Below are 11,582 nucleotides of genomic sequence, written 5' to 3' on the forward strand. Positions count from 1 at the left end.
CAATTTATTTAAATATAGACATAGCTCAAACACAAGTACTTGCAAGAACAACTACAGTGTTTTTACATTTGTTATTTCAGGGACTTTTTACAGTTCTTAGTGGTCAGGTAAAATTAAAAATTAAAAACAATAGCAGTACAACTTGGTTAAACTTGGGCGTTAAGACTATTAAAGGAGCTTCCCATGTAAAATGGCCTTTGAGGGGGAATCTAGCAGATCACAGCACTTCCCTGCCCTCCTTGCCTTGGCCTCTCCTATTGTCGGCATCTAGACATCGTCCTCTATGGTCTCTTGTCATACACGGCTGCACAGCGCAGTACCGTGCTGGCGTCAGATTACGCAGTGTGCCGGGGCCTGATCCAGCCGCGCTCCTCCAACTGTGACTTTTTTCTTTTTTTTTCCTCGAGTGTCAAATGTCACTGTAGTGGCTACACGCTTCGTGTGTCCCTGCCCTCCTGCACAACCAGTGTTAGCAGGTCCTCTCGCTTATTGCACTGGTCACAGAAACTTAGTCAAGGTTTAGCCATCGCATCTGTGTCTATAGCAGCTCTTTGAACACACTATGAACTTTGCAGTAGATCTTAATGAGAGGCAGTATAAAACAATCTGATGTGTGGTTTCTCTCTATGAATTTCATACAGAAAGCAAAGTTGATTAGAAACAAAGGGGGGAAGGTAACCATAAAAAATAATGTATAGATTATGGCCACTAAGGACACAGAATTTACATGCAACATTCACAAGAGAAAAAATATTAATTGTACCACAGCATTGATCTACTTTTTAATGTATTCCTATGAAGGTTTAAAACAAAATAAATAATAATTATAAAGTTAAATTACATTACAAGGGCGTAGAACATTTATGTTGAACATAATAGAACATGCTAGCAGTGTTTGTGCTATTCAGCATTTGCTGCACATTAAAAAAAGGCTTGTGTTTTATTACCATTTAAGCTCTTTGTTTTTGAACGCTCAGACATGTAAAAGATTATCATGATCAATTCATACCATTTTTGTTTGCTACACATCCTACAATATGGCATGTTTTCTTGAGGATACATCTGAATACTGCACAATCACATTCCCGGATATTTAGGTTTAACACGCTCCCATAGCAGGCCTATATATTTTGGATAAGGTATTGAAACTGGAGATACCTCTGGCCTCCTTGCTTTGAGTCGGACTTGAAGCTCATGAAGTAAAATAAGAGTCTTGCATTGAGTACAGACGGTCAATGGGATTGAGGACTCCAGCGCCGGCATCAGAGAAAGACAGGAGACAGTCCCCAAGATTACTGATGGAAGAATCACTGTACATCTCATTGAAGAGGCCTTCACTGCCTGGTAATGCAGAAAGACATCCAATAGGTAAGGTGACACAGTACAAAGGACAACATTAACCATATTAGACTAGACTAGAGTAACGAGCTTGTTACCGTATGGGTGCATGTGATCTCCAGGCATCTGTGGAGGTGTTAATCCCTGTCGGAAAGGATCCACTTTGTAAGACTCTTGCTCCATCGCTATAATCTGCTGCTGCTGCTGTAGACCCGAGTATGGGTTTATGTTGTCTATATCTGGATTGACTCCTCTGTTTGTGGGTGCTGTGTGAAAGAAAAGACAGTTTAGACGGTCTTGTAAACTCAGAAATATAAATAAAAGACCTGTGAATGCACACAGTTTCCATCAGTCGTGTCTTTTCGCAATGCGGATTGTCAATGTTCGGTACCTGAATGTAACCTCTGAGGGTTGTGTTGATCTTGCTGTTGCTGCTGCTGTTGTCGTCTGGCAAGCTTCTTCATCTTTAAGAGCAAGATGGCGGTTAGAAAACAGTTCTCTTAAAAATTGGTATCTGGTCTGTTCAGTCTTCTGCTTTGACTCAACAATAAATCCTATTGGTTTTTTTTTCTTTTGCTGTTGTGGTGTTTATTACACTCTGTTTATTACACAAAATTACCTCATTTAATGAATGCCCTGTATAATTTTTAACATTAAATAAACAAAGTCAATAAAGTACATTATAAACACTTCTCCTATGACCTAGTAAAAGCTGCAGTAATTTTGATCAATGAAGTGACAATTACACCAATGAAATCAAGCTCATATGCAATGCTTTACCTTAGCTCTCTGATTCTGAAACCACACCTGTACGACACGCACACTTAAGCCCGTCTCGGCCGCCAATGTCTCTCTTACCTATAAACCAGAAAGGACCCAAGAGCTTAGTGTTGAACATGAGTAAGTAGGATATTAACCTGTCGTATGAGATAGGAAAAAGCCTATGCACATTATAATTGTACAGTTATCTCACGCAGTTAAGGTAAATGAAACCGACCTTGCGACAAGGTTTCGAGGAGACTTCAAAAGAGGCTTTGAAGGCCCGTCTCTGCTGGGTTGTGAGAATGGTTCTGGGGCGTTTAGGCCTCTTGTGTTCAGCGTCTTCCCCGGCCTTTCCTCTAGTCACGGATTTCTCCTCGTCGCTTTTGCCTGAGTGGTGAAAAGCAGTATTTCATCAGCAAAGGAGCCAGCATTCATTTGAAAATAATGACTCTTCTTCATGGAGCTGTGTGTGTGACATGTTTGAGATGTGTATATGTGCCCTCCGCTGCCACAGAGCCGGCGTCTCCGTACCCGAGTCAGAGGAGGCCGGACTGATGAGACTCAGAAGCTCGCGCTCTTTCTCGTAGTCGCTCTTGCACAGCAGCTGGCCCTCCTTCAGGACGAACTCGTCTCCCTTCTGTAGGCGCCGCTCGCACACGCAGCAGCAGAAGCACTGCAGATGGTACACTGACTTGCGGGCGCGCATCACGAACTCCGCTGGAGCAATCACCTCCAAACAACCGCTGCACTTCACTCCAAACAATCTAATTAGAGCCAGAAAGGGAGAAAGAAAGAGAGAAAGAGGGGAAGAATGAAACATGTAGATAGGGAGACATTCTTCGTAGAGGACTTCAGAGTGGCTTCAAAGTTGTCTAAGTCTTTATATTTATGAAATGTGTGGAATTCCTAAAGATATAGCTCTCTGCAATACAACCCAGAGGAAGACCAAACCTCACTGAGTCTTGAAGTATAAGTATATAAATGATTTAACAATGGTGTAGTGAAAGAAAGGTTTCAATTTCCTGGTTGCCTTCTTTCTTTCTAACATTGCCACATATTTAACACTCTCATATAGTTCTGAAATGCTCCAGTGTACGATGACTAAGTCTGTAAGGTTGGATGCTAGTGGGATTTCCTTTCTCACCGCTTCCACAACTGTTGCTTGTGCCATTTTATTCTTCTCCAAGAGATTATCGGTGACCTCTGCTTCTACCTCCCCTCCCCGGTGCTTGTAGAAATATGTCAGGGGTATCGGGAATGTTGCTGAGTCGGGTCTTTCATTGGGGAAGCTGACATGGCCCCCCACGGCAGAGTTCCCTCCCCATGTGAGAGTAGCAAGTGTACGTTTTAGCACCTGGCAACCGAACTTGGACTAAGCTTGTAAAACTATGAGTGATTTTTGGCTGCCGGATCGGGGGCTTCAGTCCTATGGAGACAGGAGAATACAACTCCCCATGCAATGGCTCCAGTCAGGGGAAGAATTAGGTTTCCCATGGGGTAGTCTGATCCGTGGTATTATTTTAACTCTACTTAACTAAACAAAAACAAAAGAAGCGAACGCAGCCTCATGTTCATTGTCTTCTTCTCAATGAATTCATATTTGTTTGTCTCCTGCTTATTTTCCACTACTGCTCCATTATTTAGACTGATGCTTCTATCGCCTTCATAAAAATAGGTGGCAGAGTGTTTTTAATAATTTATGGTAATGTTTAGGATTTTATTATGTATTATTTTTATTATGGGATTGTTGTAAAGCACATTCAGCTATTTAAATCAATTCAGAGTATAAGAAAACAAAAACACAGAAGTGTGTGAAAGTAGCACACAAAATAAAAATGCTTATAACACCAGCTGAATCAGGAAAAAACATTCCCCTGCTACTTTAAATGGAATTAGTGGACCAAACTAATATAATTCAACAAATACAAGTCTCAGATATGCTTTAAAGTATTTTCTGCAGAACTGTTGATATGTAGATAATAGTATAATATTTATTTTGTTTTTAGGTGTGTAGACACATTCTTATATAATAACTAAATCATACAATTTTGCTCTTGGGGTAAAGGTCACAAATTTATGATTATTTATATTTTTTGGAGTCCAAACAAGGAATACTCAGTTTGTATTTACATCGGTTGTAGAAGTAATTTATAGGAAATTTGAAAAATCTGTATTCAGTTTGAGAGTCTACGATATTAAAATTATCTATCAAAGAAGTGACAGAGACAGCGGTGGAGAGGAGGGTGGTTTTGCAGTGTAGTGTCCCAACGCACACAATGTTGTTCTTTATTAGTGTCACAAAGGAATCACCAAGGAAACCCGTGAAAAATGTCAGGAGGGCTCCGATGCACTCAAGTTATCTGCATGAGAACATGATTGATATGCTCGATCATTTTTAAGAATAAATTATCAGTACAGATTAAAAGTTCAGTGTGCAGGGTACTAGCAAAACATCGAGTTATATTTCTATGCTTATAAATACTCACATATGCTGTAATATTTTAATTGGATGAGTCTCGTGTAAGCTTTGTCTTTTAAGTATTTCTGCTGTTCGCTCCCATTAAGGTGGGTAAACAATTTCCAAGCAGCCTTTCATGGCTTCCCAACTTCCATCCAGTGTGCAATTTATAGCTCCCCTTTCACGGTGCAGATATCAGATTTGAACTTTAGCAGTATAAAAGTATTTCACTGGTGTAAGGAAGCCGGCTGTTTAATAATTTAAACTTTTCACTGCTGTTATTGACAGGTAGGAAGTTGAAGCTCAGCTGAAAACACTCAAATGGAGAAAAGGGACACGGTGAATTTAACGGAAAGCCATTAGTGGCCGGGTAGTCACCAAAATATCTGTAAAAATTAATTTCACACTGCTTCACTAAGCACTAATAGCGAGCCTTAAAAGAATCACGCTACATGCACATACAATTTTAATGATCTCGGGAGTTTATCAGTTGAAACTCTTGGGGAAGGTCAATCAAAATTCAAGGTTGAAATGCGCAGAACAGAATGCATTGCACCTGCTTTTCAAACCCTTTACTGTTCTTTCATACTTTGCAGAGGCATCAAAGGACATTCAGCAGCAAAACAGGTTCTTTGGTGATATATTTATTCCTTATTTATATCCCTTAAAATATTAAACTATGAGGGGAAATATTCTGCATTTTAGGTGTCAGTTAGCTAGCAGGCACTATAGCTGCCCGATATATCTTGTATCAGTACCAAGATTTGCTAAAGGAAATGGTAACTTTTATAACACAGTCATGTTAATAAATACATACTAGCTAGGCATATTTTCTACTTAGGTAAACTGGAGTACAAAGTATTTAGCAGGTGAAGGCTGAGAAACAAATATAACAGGCTGTATTTATTGCAGGTGTAAAACCCGTGTGGAGGCTTCATTATTCACACAAATTTGTTCAGTGAGACTTGAAATTGAATGGGAAGTGAATGGCAGAGTTTGTTACCCTATTAAGTAGCACCAGCCCAGCAAAAAGATTGACTGTAGCGCAGGAGCACCAGACGGGGCTGTGGATAGTGTGCAGGGAGGCTTGGCGCAACGCACATGGCTAATTGGTCAGGTCAGATAACTCATGGTCGGGTAAGCAGTGTCCCACTGCAGTATGAAGGCCCCCGGGGCAGGGTTATCCAGATGCCTCAACACACCTCGTGTATTCACATCTCCGCACATTCTCCGCTTGTAGGTTTACCAGTACCAGGAACATATGGTGCTTCTACTGTTCCTATCCGGTTTCCCCACATTTGGGCCTGTGGGATGCACATTTTCTACACATTTGCTGTTGACCATGTGGGCAGTCTATTTAGATTGATTAAAAAACACAGTGGTCAGTTTGAGATCATAATTGCTCTGGCCCGCAGACCGTTGCTGCTGAAGCATGACCATAAAACAGCTTGGACATCAAGCAGGGATTTTTTCCTGATGCAATGTAAGCTGGCACTTTTTCCATAGTGTGTGCCTGGCATTCTAACCCTGTGTGTAACTCTCCCTAAGCTGTACTTTCCGGTGTAACTAAGTTATCTTCAAAAGTGCAACTCTGCTGATTGCATGTTTAAACCATTGAAGAACGTGCTGAAGAGTTGTTCACTGTGTTTTCTTCCCCCATATTTTCACTGTTTCCAAGAAAGAAGCCATGCTGACATGGCCATATGCTGTCCCCAGCTTGCAGTTATCAAGCCAATGGATTTCACTAATTTAACACATCTTGACAATGTGTCACTTTAGCTCTCCCCAGAACTCTGCTGTCTGTAGTAGTGTTCTCACATTCCTCAGCCCAATGTGTCTTCTATTGTGCAGTCACCTTGGCTTTCTGCTAGTTTGTATGAGTCACTGTCCAACTTCTCGGGGCTACACTTCCCCACTTCCACTATTCTGAGCATTGCAACATTAACCCACCCCTGGACTGTGGGGCGAAATACACAGCCATACAGTTGTTTAGGTTGCAATATAACAACTGTACAGAAAATGAAGATGTTTAAAATAAAAGGTTCACATTTTATAAATCTCCCTCTATAAATACACTTGAACTCATACAAGGTTACTGACATTAAACAAGGTGTAACACAGAATGTAATTAAATGTAATTTGCAAATCCAAAACAAGGCAACAATAATTACTTAATTTGAAATTAATTATTAAGTAACTTGAACTTGAACATTACCTATAACCAGCTGTATCGAAATTAAATCATAAAGCAAGTGTGCCTGGCTAAATTTAATTGAAATGTAATGTGCAGAGTGTAATAAGAGTGTAATAAATTAGCTTGGTTGCTCTTTTGGCTAAAATAATGAATAGCCTGTAACTTCCCTAGCACACCTTCTACATCTGAATTCTGTCTGTCAATTGCACACTGCAAAATGTTTTTAAAAGGTTGCATTGCCCTAATTGGAATCTAAACAGACAGGGAGTTGCCACATTATGTTAATGATCTCATCATTGTGGTGTTTCTAATCATCCATTTAATAAATCCACATTGGAGGGGGAAATATTTAGACATCAGTGCAAGAGAAAAGAGCATATTTTCTGTTAAGAATGTGCCTTCTCATTTCTACGAGGAGCACAGGTTACCAATCCTGCAGCGCTAACTCCCACAGAGAACAATGGGGATTACTGATATGTCAGTTTCATGGGGCCAGCGATCCCCTCTCCACCCTGTAGCCTGGAATAGCTCTGAAGTAACACTGAAAGTCAACATGCTATCATGGTGCTACACTTGTTTTAATGGAATTAAAAGTGATAGAGGTTTCAAAACAGTTTATATCAATAACATTACATTTGCAATAGCTGTATGGTTTGATTTTATTTTTATTTTTGATGATAGAGTAAAATGTACAATAACTTGGCCATTAGGAATAAATTATAACACATATCAATACTCTGTGGAATGGATCAAAGATATTGAGTTAATATAACTGATACAGAATTGATTCAGTACAGAAGTTTCTTGTAGGAACCTGCAACCTAATCTCAAGTATTTGGAGGGTCTCTGTGACAACTGTAGCTTCGTGATTATTCATGAGCTTAATACACAAATAAACACATCATTCAAATAACAGAAACTTACTTGTCATAGTCCTGTTTGCAGTACAGTCTCTTCTCCCTTAAAAAGCAAGTGTCTTCTAGGGGTTTTCTGCAGGCTGCACAATGCACACAGTGTTCGTGCCACAAGCGCTCATTGACTCTGAGGAGGTACTTGTCACTGATCAGCCGGTGGCAGCCCTGGCACACAGCTTTCTGGTTCAAATCTGAATATTGGAGAAGAAATTCATAAAGCCTCAAACCCTTTCAATTCATCAATTTGTCAAAAACCAAAGAAAGCGGATAGCCTTGGCTTTGGTCATTTTCGTTTATTGTAATTTGCAACGTGGATAATTATGTCTTACGAATATTTAAATCAACACTAAGATTTGACGATAACAACTTCGAGTGTCTAAAATTTAATTACATGTTACCATATATGTTCCCCTAACCGACTACTTTAAGTATTGCCAACTAAATGATCTATCATACAGAACATAGCCATAATAAATAGCACTTTGTTTATAGGCTACCAATATTTTGTTCAAAATGGCTTACTAGAATTAACAGAAATCTTAAATATGTCATTTCAACCTGACTTGAACACATACAAAAATAACAACAAAATTAATATTTCACAGATTACCAACGTTATTTGTAACCGTTAAAAAGATTAAATACGTGGGAAAAACTGATATTGAAGAACAGGAGAAAATAAATTGTGACTACTGTGAGATGTTAAAAAGATCTAGGCTATATTATTATTATTATTATTATTATTATTATTATTATTATTATTATAAAATGTACAAGTTTAAAATCTATGTAATTTTACATCAATCATAGCATAATAATAATAATAATAATAATAATAATAATAATAATAATAATAATGGATATATTATTGCATTAATTCGTGTGGTTTACAAATTAATATGGTATTTTTCCCCAAATACGTTTGTAATATATATATAATAAACAAAACAACAACAAAACAAAAAAAAAACCTTGAACTAAAAAGCAAACTCAAACTAATCTCTCTGTAAGTGACACGTTTATGATTAATTAATCAGCAGAACAATCGTATTATGTATGGTGGCAGGATACAGTTCACAGGCAAACTAACGAAATACTTTAGATATAGTATATTTACCCTCATATTAGACACGTAAATGTAATGTATGTTTAGAACAACTCATTTTAAATCACTTGGGTTGAATAAACTGTACCTGGATACTCACCAAGCACTGAGGATAGAGAGGATGGACTTGTCATCTTGTCTTCTTCCATTTTAAAATCTTCCAGCATCTTCTGCTTGAAACGAAAACCCGTCAAAAAGAAAGAGATTTGCAAAGTTTCTGAAGAGGACAGGAGTTGAATTTCTGTGACTGTCCAGCAAAATATCTTTCAGCGCGTCTAGTTTGAAAAGCATTTGTATTATCTGATTTTAAAATATTTGATGTAGGTAATTACAGTTTGATAATCATTTGATAATAGTCAACGAAATAACCCATAAAGGTTAAAAAAAATATTAATAAGCCAAAAAGGGGGAAATTAATGAGAATATTTTGAGGCGCATAAATGTTATTCATTCAAAGAAACACACGTTAAATTTGTAGGAATTCAGTAAGACTTGTTAATGTCTTTTCCATATTTGTTTGTTGTTGTTTTTTGTTTGTTTGTTTTCTATTCACCTGCAAATAACTCTTCAGTCCAGGGTGTCTTCATTAAAGTTGACTATGGGCTCTTCGGAGGACGAAAATATTCCCAAGTAAGAGCTTAATATTCCTGAAATATACTAATATAGGTGAACTTGACATTTCTCGGTGTTTTCCCTGCTCCACCTCGGGCTGTTTTAATATTGCTGATCAACCAATTAACCCATTAGAGCAGGGCGGCGTGTCTGCGCGGCTCTCCATCCAGAGGCAGATTGAGGTCCTTTCATTGAGTCCTCTGTCTTCCTGCTGAACCCTCCTCCTCCTCCTCCTCCTCCTCCCATAGATCTGCTACTTTATTTGCACACATCTTATTTTCTGCTTGGACACCCAGGCTAAATTTAGAATAATGATTCAATGTATGCATATGTATCATACCTGGTGCAATCTGTAGAAATACATTAAATATAATTATAACAATGTCCTGATAGTCGATTCGTTTATTTACCCTTTTATTGGCTAACTTGCTTGCATGCTTACTTACAATTACTGAGTAAAGGGTAACTAAAGTGATTTCAAAGATGTTTAGAAGCAGCTTTCTGAATGATCAATTAAATGAAATTACAATGGAAATAATGAAAAACGTATACTTGCATGGACAATAACAAACTACTTGAAACAGTCAAATCAGATTCAGAAGGGATCATTTTACAGTGGATTTGGTAATTAAAAACCGAACAATTTAAACCTAACTATACTGAAAAGGATAATGTACCTATACTGACAGTGACAACATAATATAAAACAACTAGTTTAATGCAAAATGAATGCATTTACAAGAGTGTTTCCATTTTATAATATGTTTTTCTTATTTGGTTATTTATTGTATTCAGTTTTTTCTTTTCTTTCTTATCCAATATGTCGGCAATGTTTTGGGTGGAGAAGAGAAAATCAATGCAAACTATAAAAGAATTCGTCTACTGCCAGTACGATTAAAACGTTAATTTAGTTTGTGCACTTTTTAAACAAATAAATAAAAGATTTAAAATGAAGCCAACACTTACTATCCATTTAGTACACATGTACAATAACTTCAATCTGTTAATTAAATTCAAATTACATCAACTTGATAGATCAGCGCTATCAGGAAAGTGGCAAATCCATGTTCACTCATTAGACATGCAGATACAAATAAATAATCCTATTTATTTATTATTAATGTTGTTTACCGCTATTAAAAACGTAACAGTAGCATGTGACAACTATAAATATCATACACACAAAAAAGTCAACATTTAGTAACTTAATTGATCTATTTCGCCTATGGATGTTAATGCTTAGAATTAGAATGATTCTATAGAATTAGAATCCAAATGTATCAAGTGCAATGGATGTTCTTAATCAGCGTTAAAAGGCAAAACAATAATAAAAAAAGGCCAAAACCATTGGGTGTATATGTTGCATTTACGAATAAATGACATGGAAATATATCATCCACCACGGCAGCCGATACTAGACTTACTAGACTGAGAAATCCCCGTAAAGCGAAAGATGTCAGCCAGTTCCAGCACAGTAATACATGACCCAAAAGACAAGGGTGCTGTCCGGTAGAGCAGAAGCTTGTCCAGCAGTTAAAGAAATGTATCGGACAGGAACTAAGCGATAGCGTTAGATTGCAGGGTTTTGCTGATGCGTGATTCAGGTGTTGCCATTGTATCCGAAGGCCCCTAAAGTGCACTTACGTTCTTACCCGTATGCCCGCACCTTTGCGCAGTCATCCATTATAGCGCACATTAGACAAACACACCATGAAACTGTGGTCTGAATTTAAACAGAGGAAATGTGTTTTAAACTGTCCACCTCAACATTAATGTGCATTGAGTTACACATTATATAATCGGGCATTTCAAAAAGTCTCTGTGCCAATAAAAGATTCTCCTCGCTAGGGCTTCCCAACCTTCCCCTTTTAAAACACTAGCCTTTATTTATTTGACCCCAAAATGCTTTGCAGACAAGATTGACATGCTTTTTGTAATAAATATTGCCTTGCAATGCACGTTCGTTCTGTTTAGACTTTTAATGTGAAGTGATCCAAAACATTTTAACGTATTTGTTTTACAAATATATATATATATATATATATATATATATATATATATATATATATATAAAAGATAAACACAAATCACCCTGAATTTGTAACCCAATTCCTTTATGTCACAACCCCCAGGATTGGGAAGCACTGCTCCACACATTATTTACCCATCATAGCTGCACTGTTTGTGAAATGCATTTTC

General features: G+C 37.7%; 1 protein-coding gene across 1 annotated transcript; it reads right to left on the bottom strand.

The window, feature by feature from the left end:
* Positions 1-855: 855 nt before the first annotated feature.
* On the bottom strand, positions 856-8,938 carry lmx1a (LIM homeobox transcription factor 1, alpha). Its single transcript, XM_066691938.1, has 8 exons — positions 8,860-8,938; positions 7,677-7,857; positions 2,632-2,864; positions 2,336-2,487; positions 2,119-2,196; positions 1,730-1,802; positions 1,437-1,577; positions 856-1,341 (listed from the first exon to the last, which is right to left on the bottom strand). The coding sequence occupies exons 1-8, from the start codon at positions 8,936-8,938 to the stop codon at positions 1,193-1,195; spliced, it is 1,086 nt and encodes a 361-aa protein (XP_066548035.1). The 3' UTR covers positions 856-1,192.
* Positions 8,939-11,582: the final 2,644 nt, after the last annotated feature.

This window comes from Amia ocellicauda, chromosome 19 (genome assembly GCF_036373705.1).
Source record: "Amia ocellicauda isolate fAmiCal2 chromosome 19, fAmiCal2.hap1, whole genome shotgun sequence".
NCBI classification, from domain to species: Eukaryota; Metazoa; Chordata; class Actinopteri; order Amiiformes; family Amiidae; genus Amia; species Amia ocellicauda.

Coding starts and splice junctions, on each gene's coding strand:
- lmx1a (XM_066691938.1), bottom strand. CDS start 8,938: ATGCTGGAAGATTTTAAAATGGAAGAAGACAAGATGACAAGTCCATCC. Junction 2,488..2,631: donor TCCGGCCTCCTCTGACTCGG/GTACGGAGACGC, acceptor TTCACCACTCAG/GCAAAAGCGACGAGGAGAAA. Junction 1,803..2,118: donor TTCAGAATCAGAGAGCTAAG/GTAAAGCATTGC, acceptor TTGCTCTTAAAG/ATGAAGAAGCTTGCCAGACG.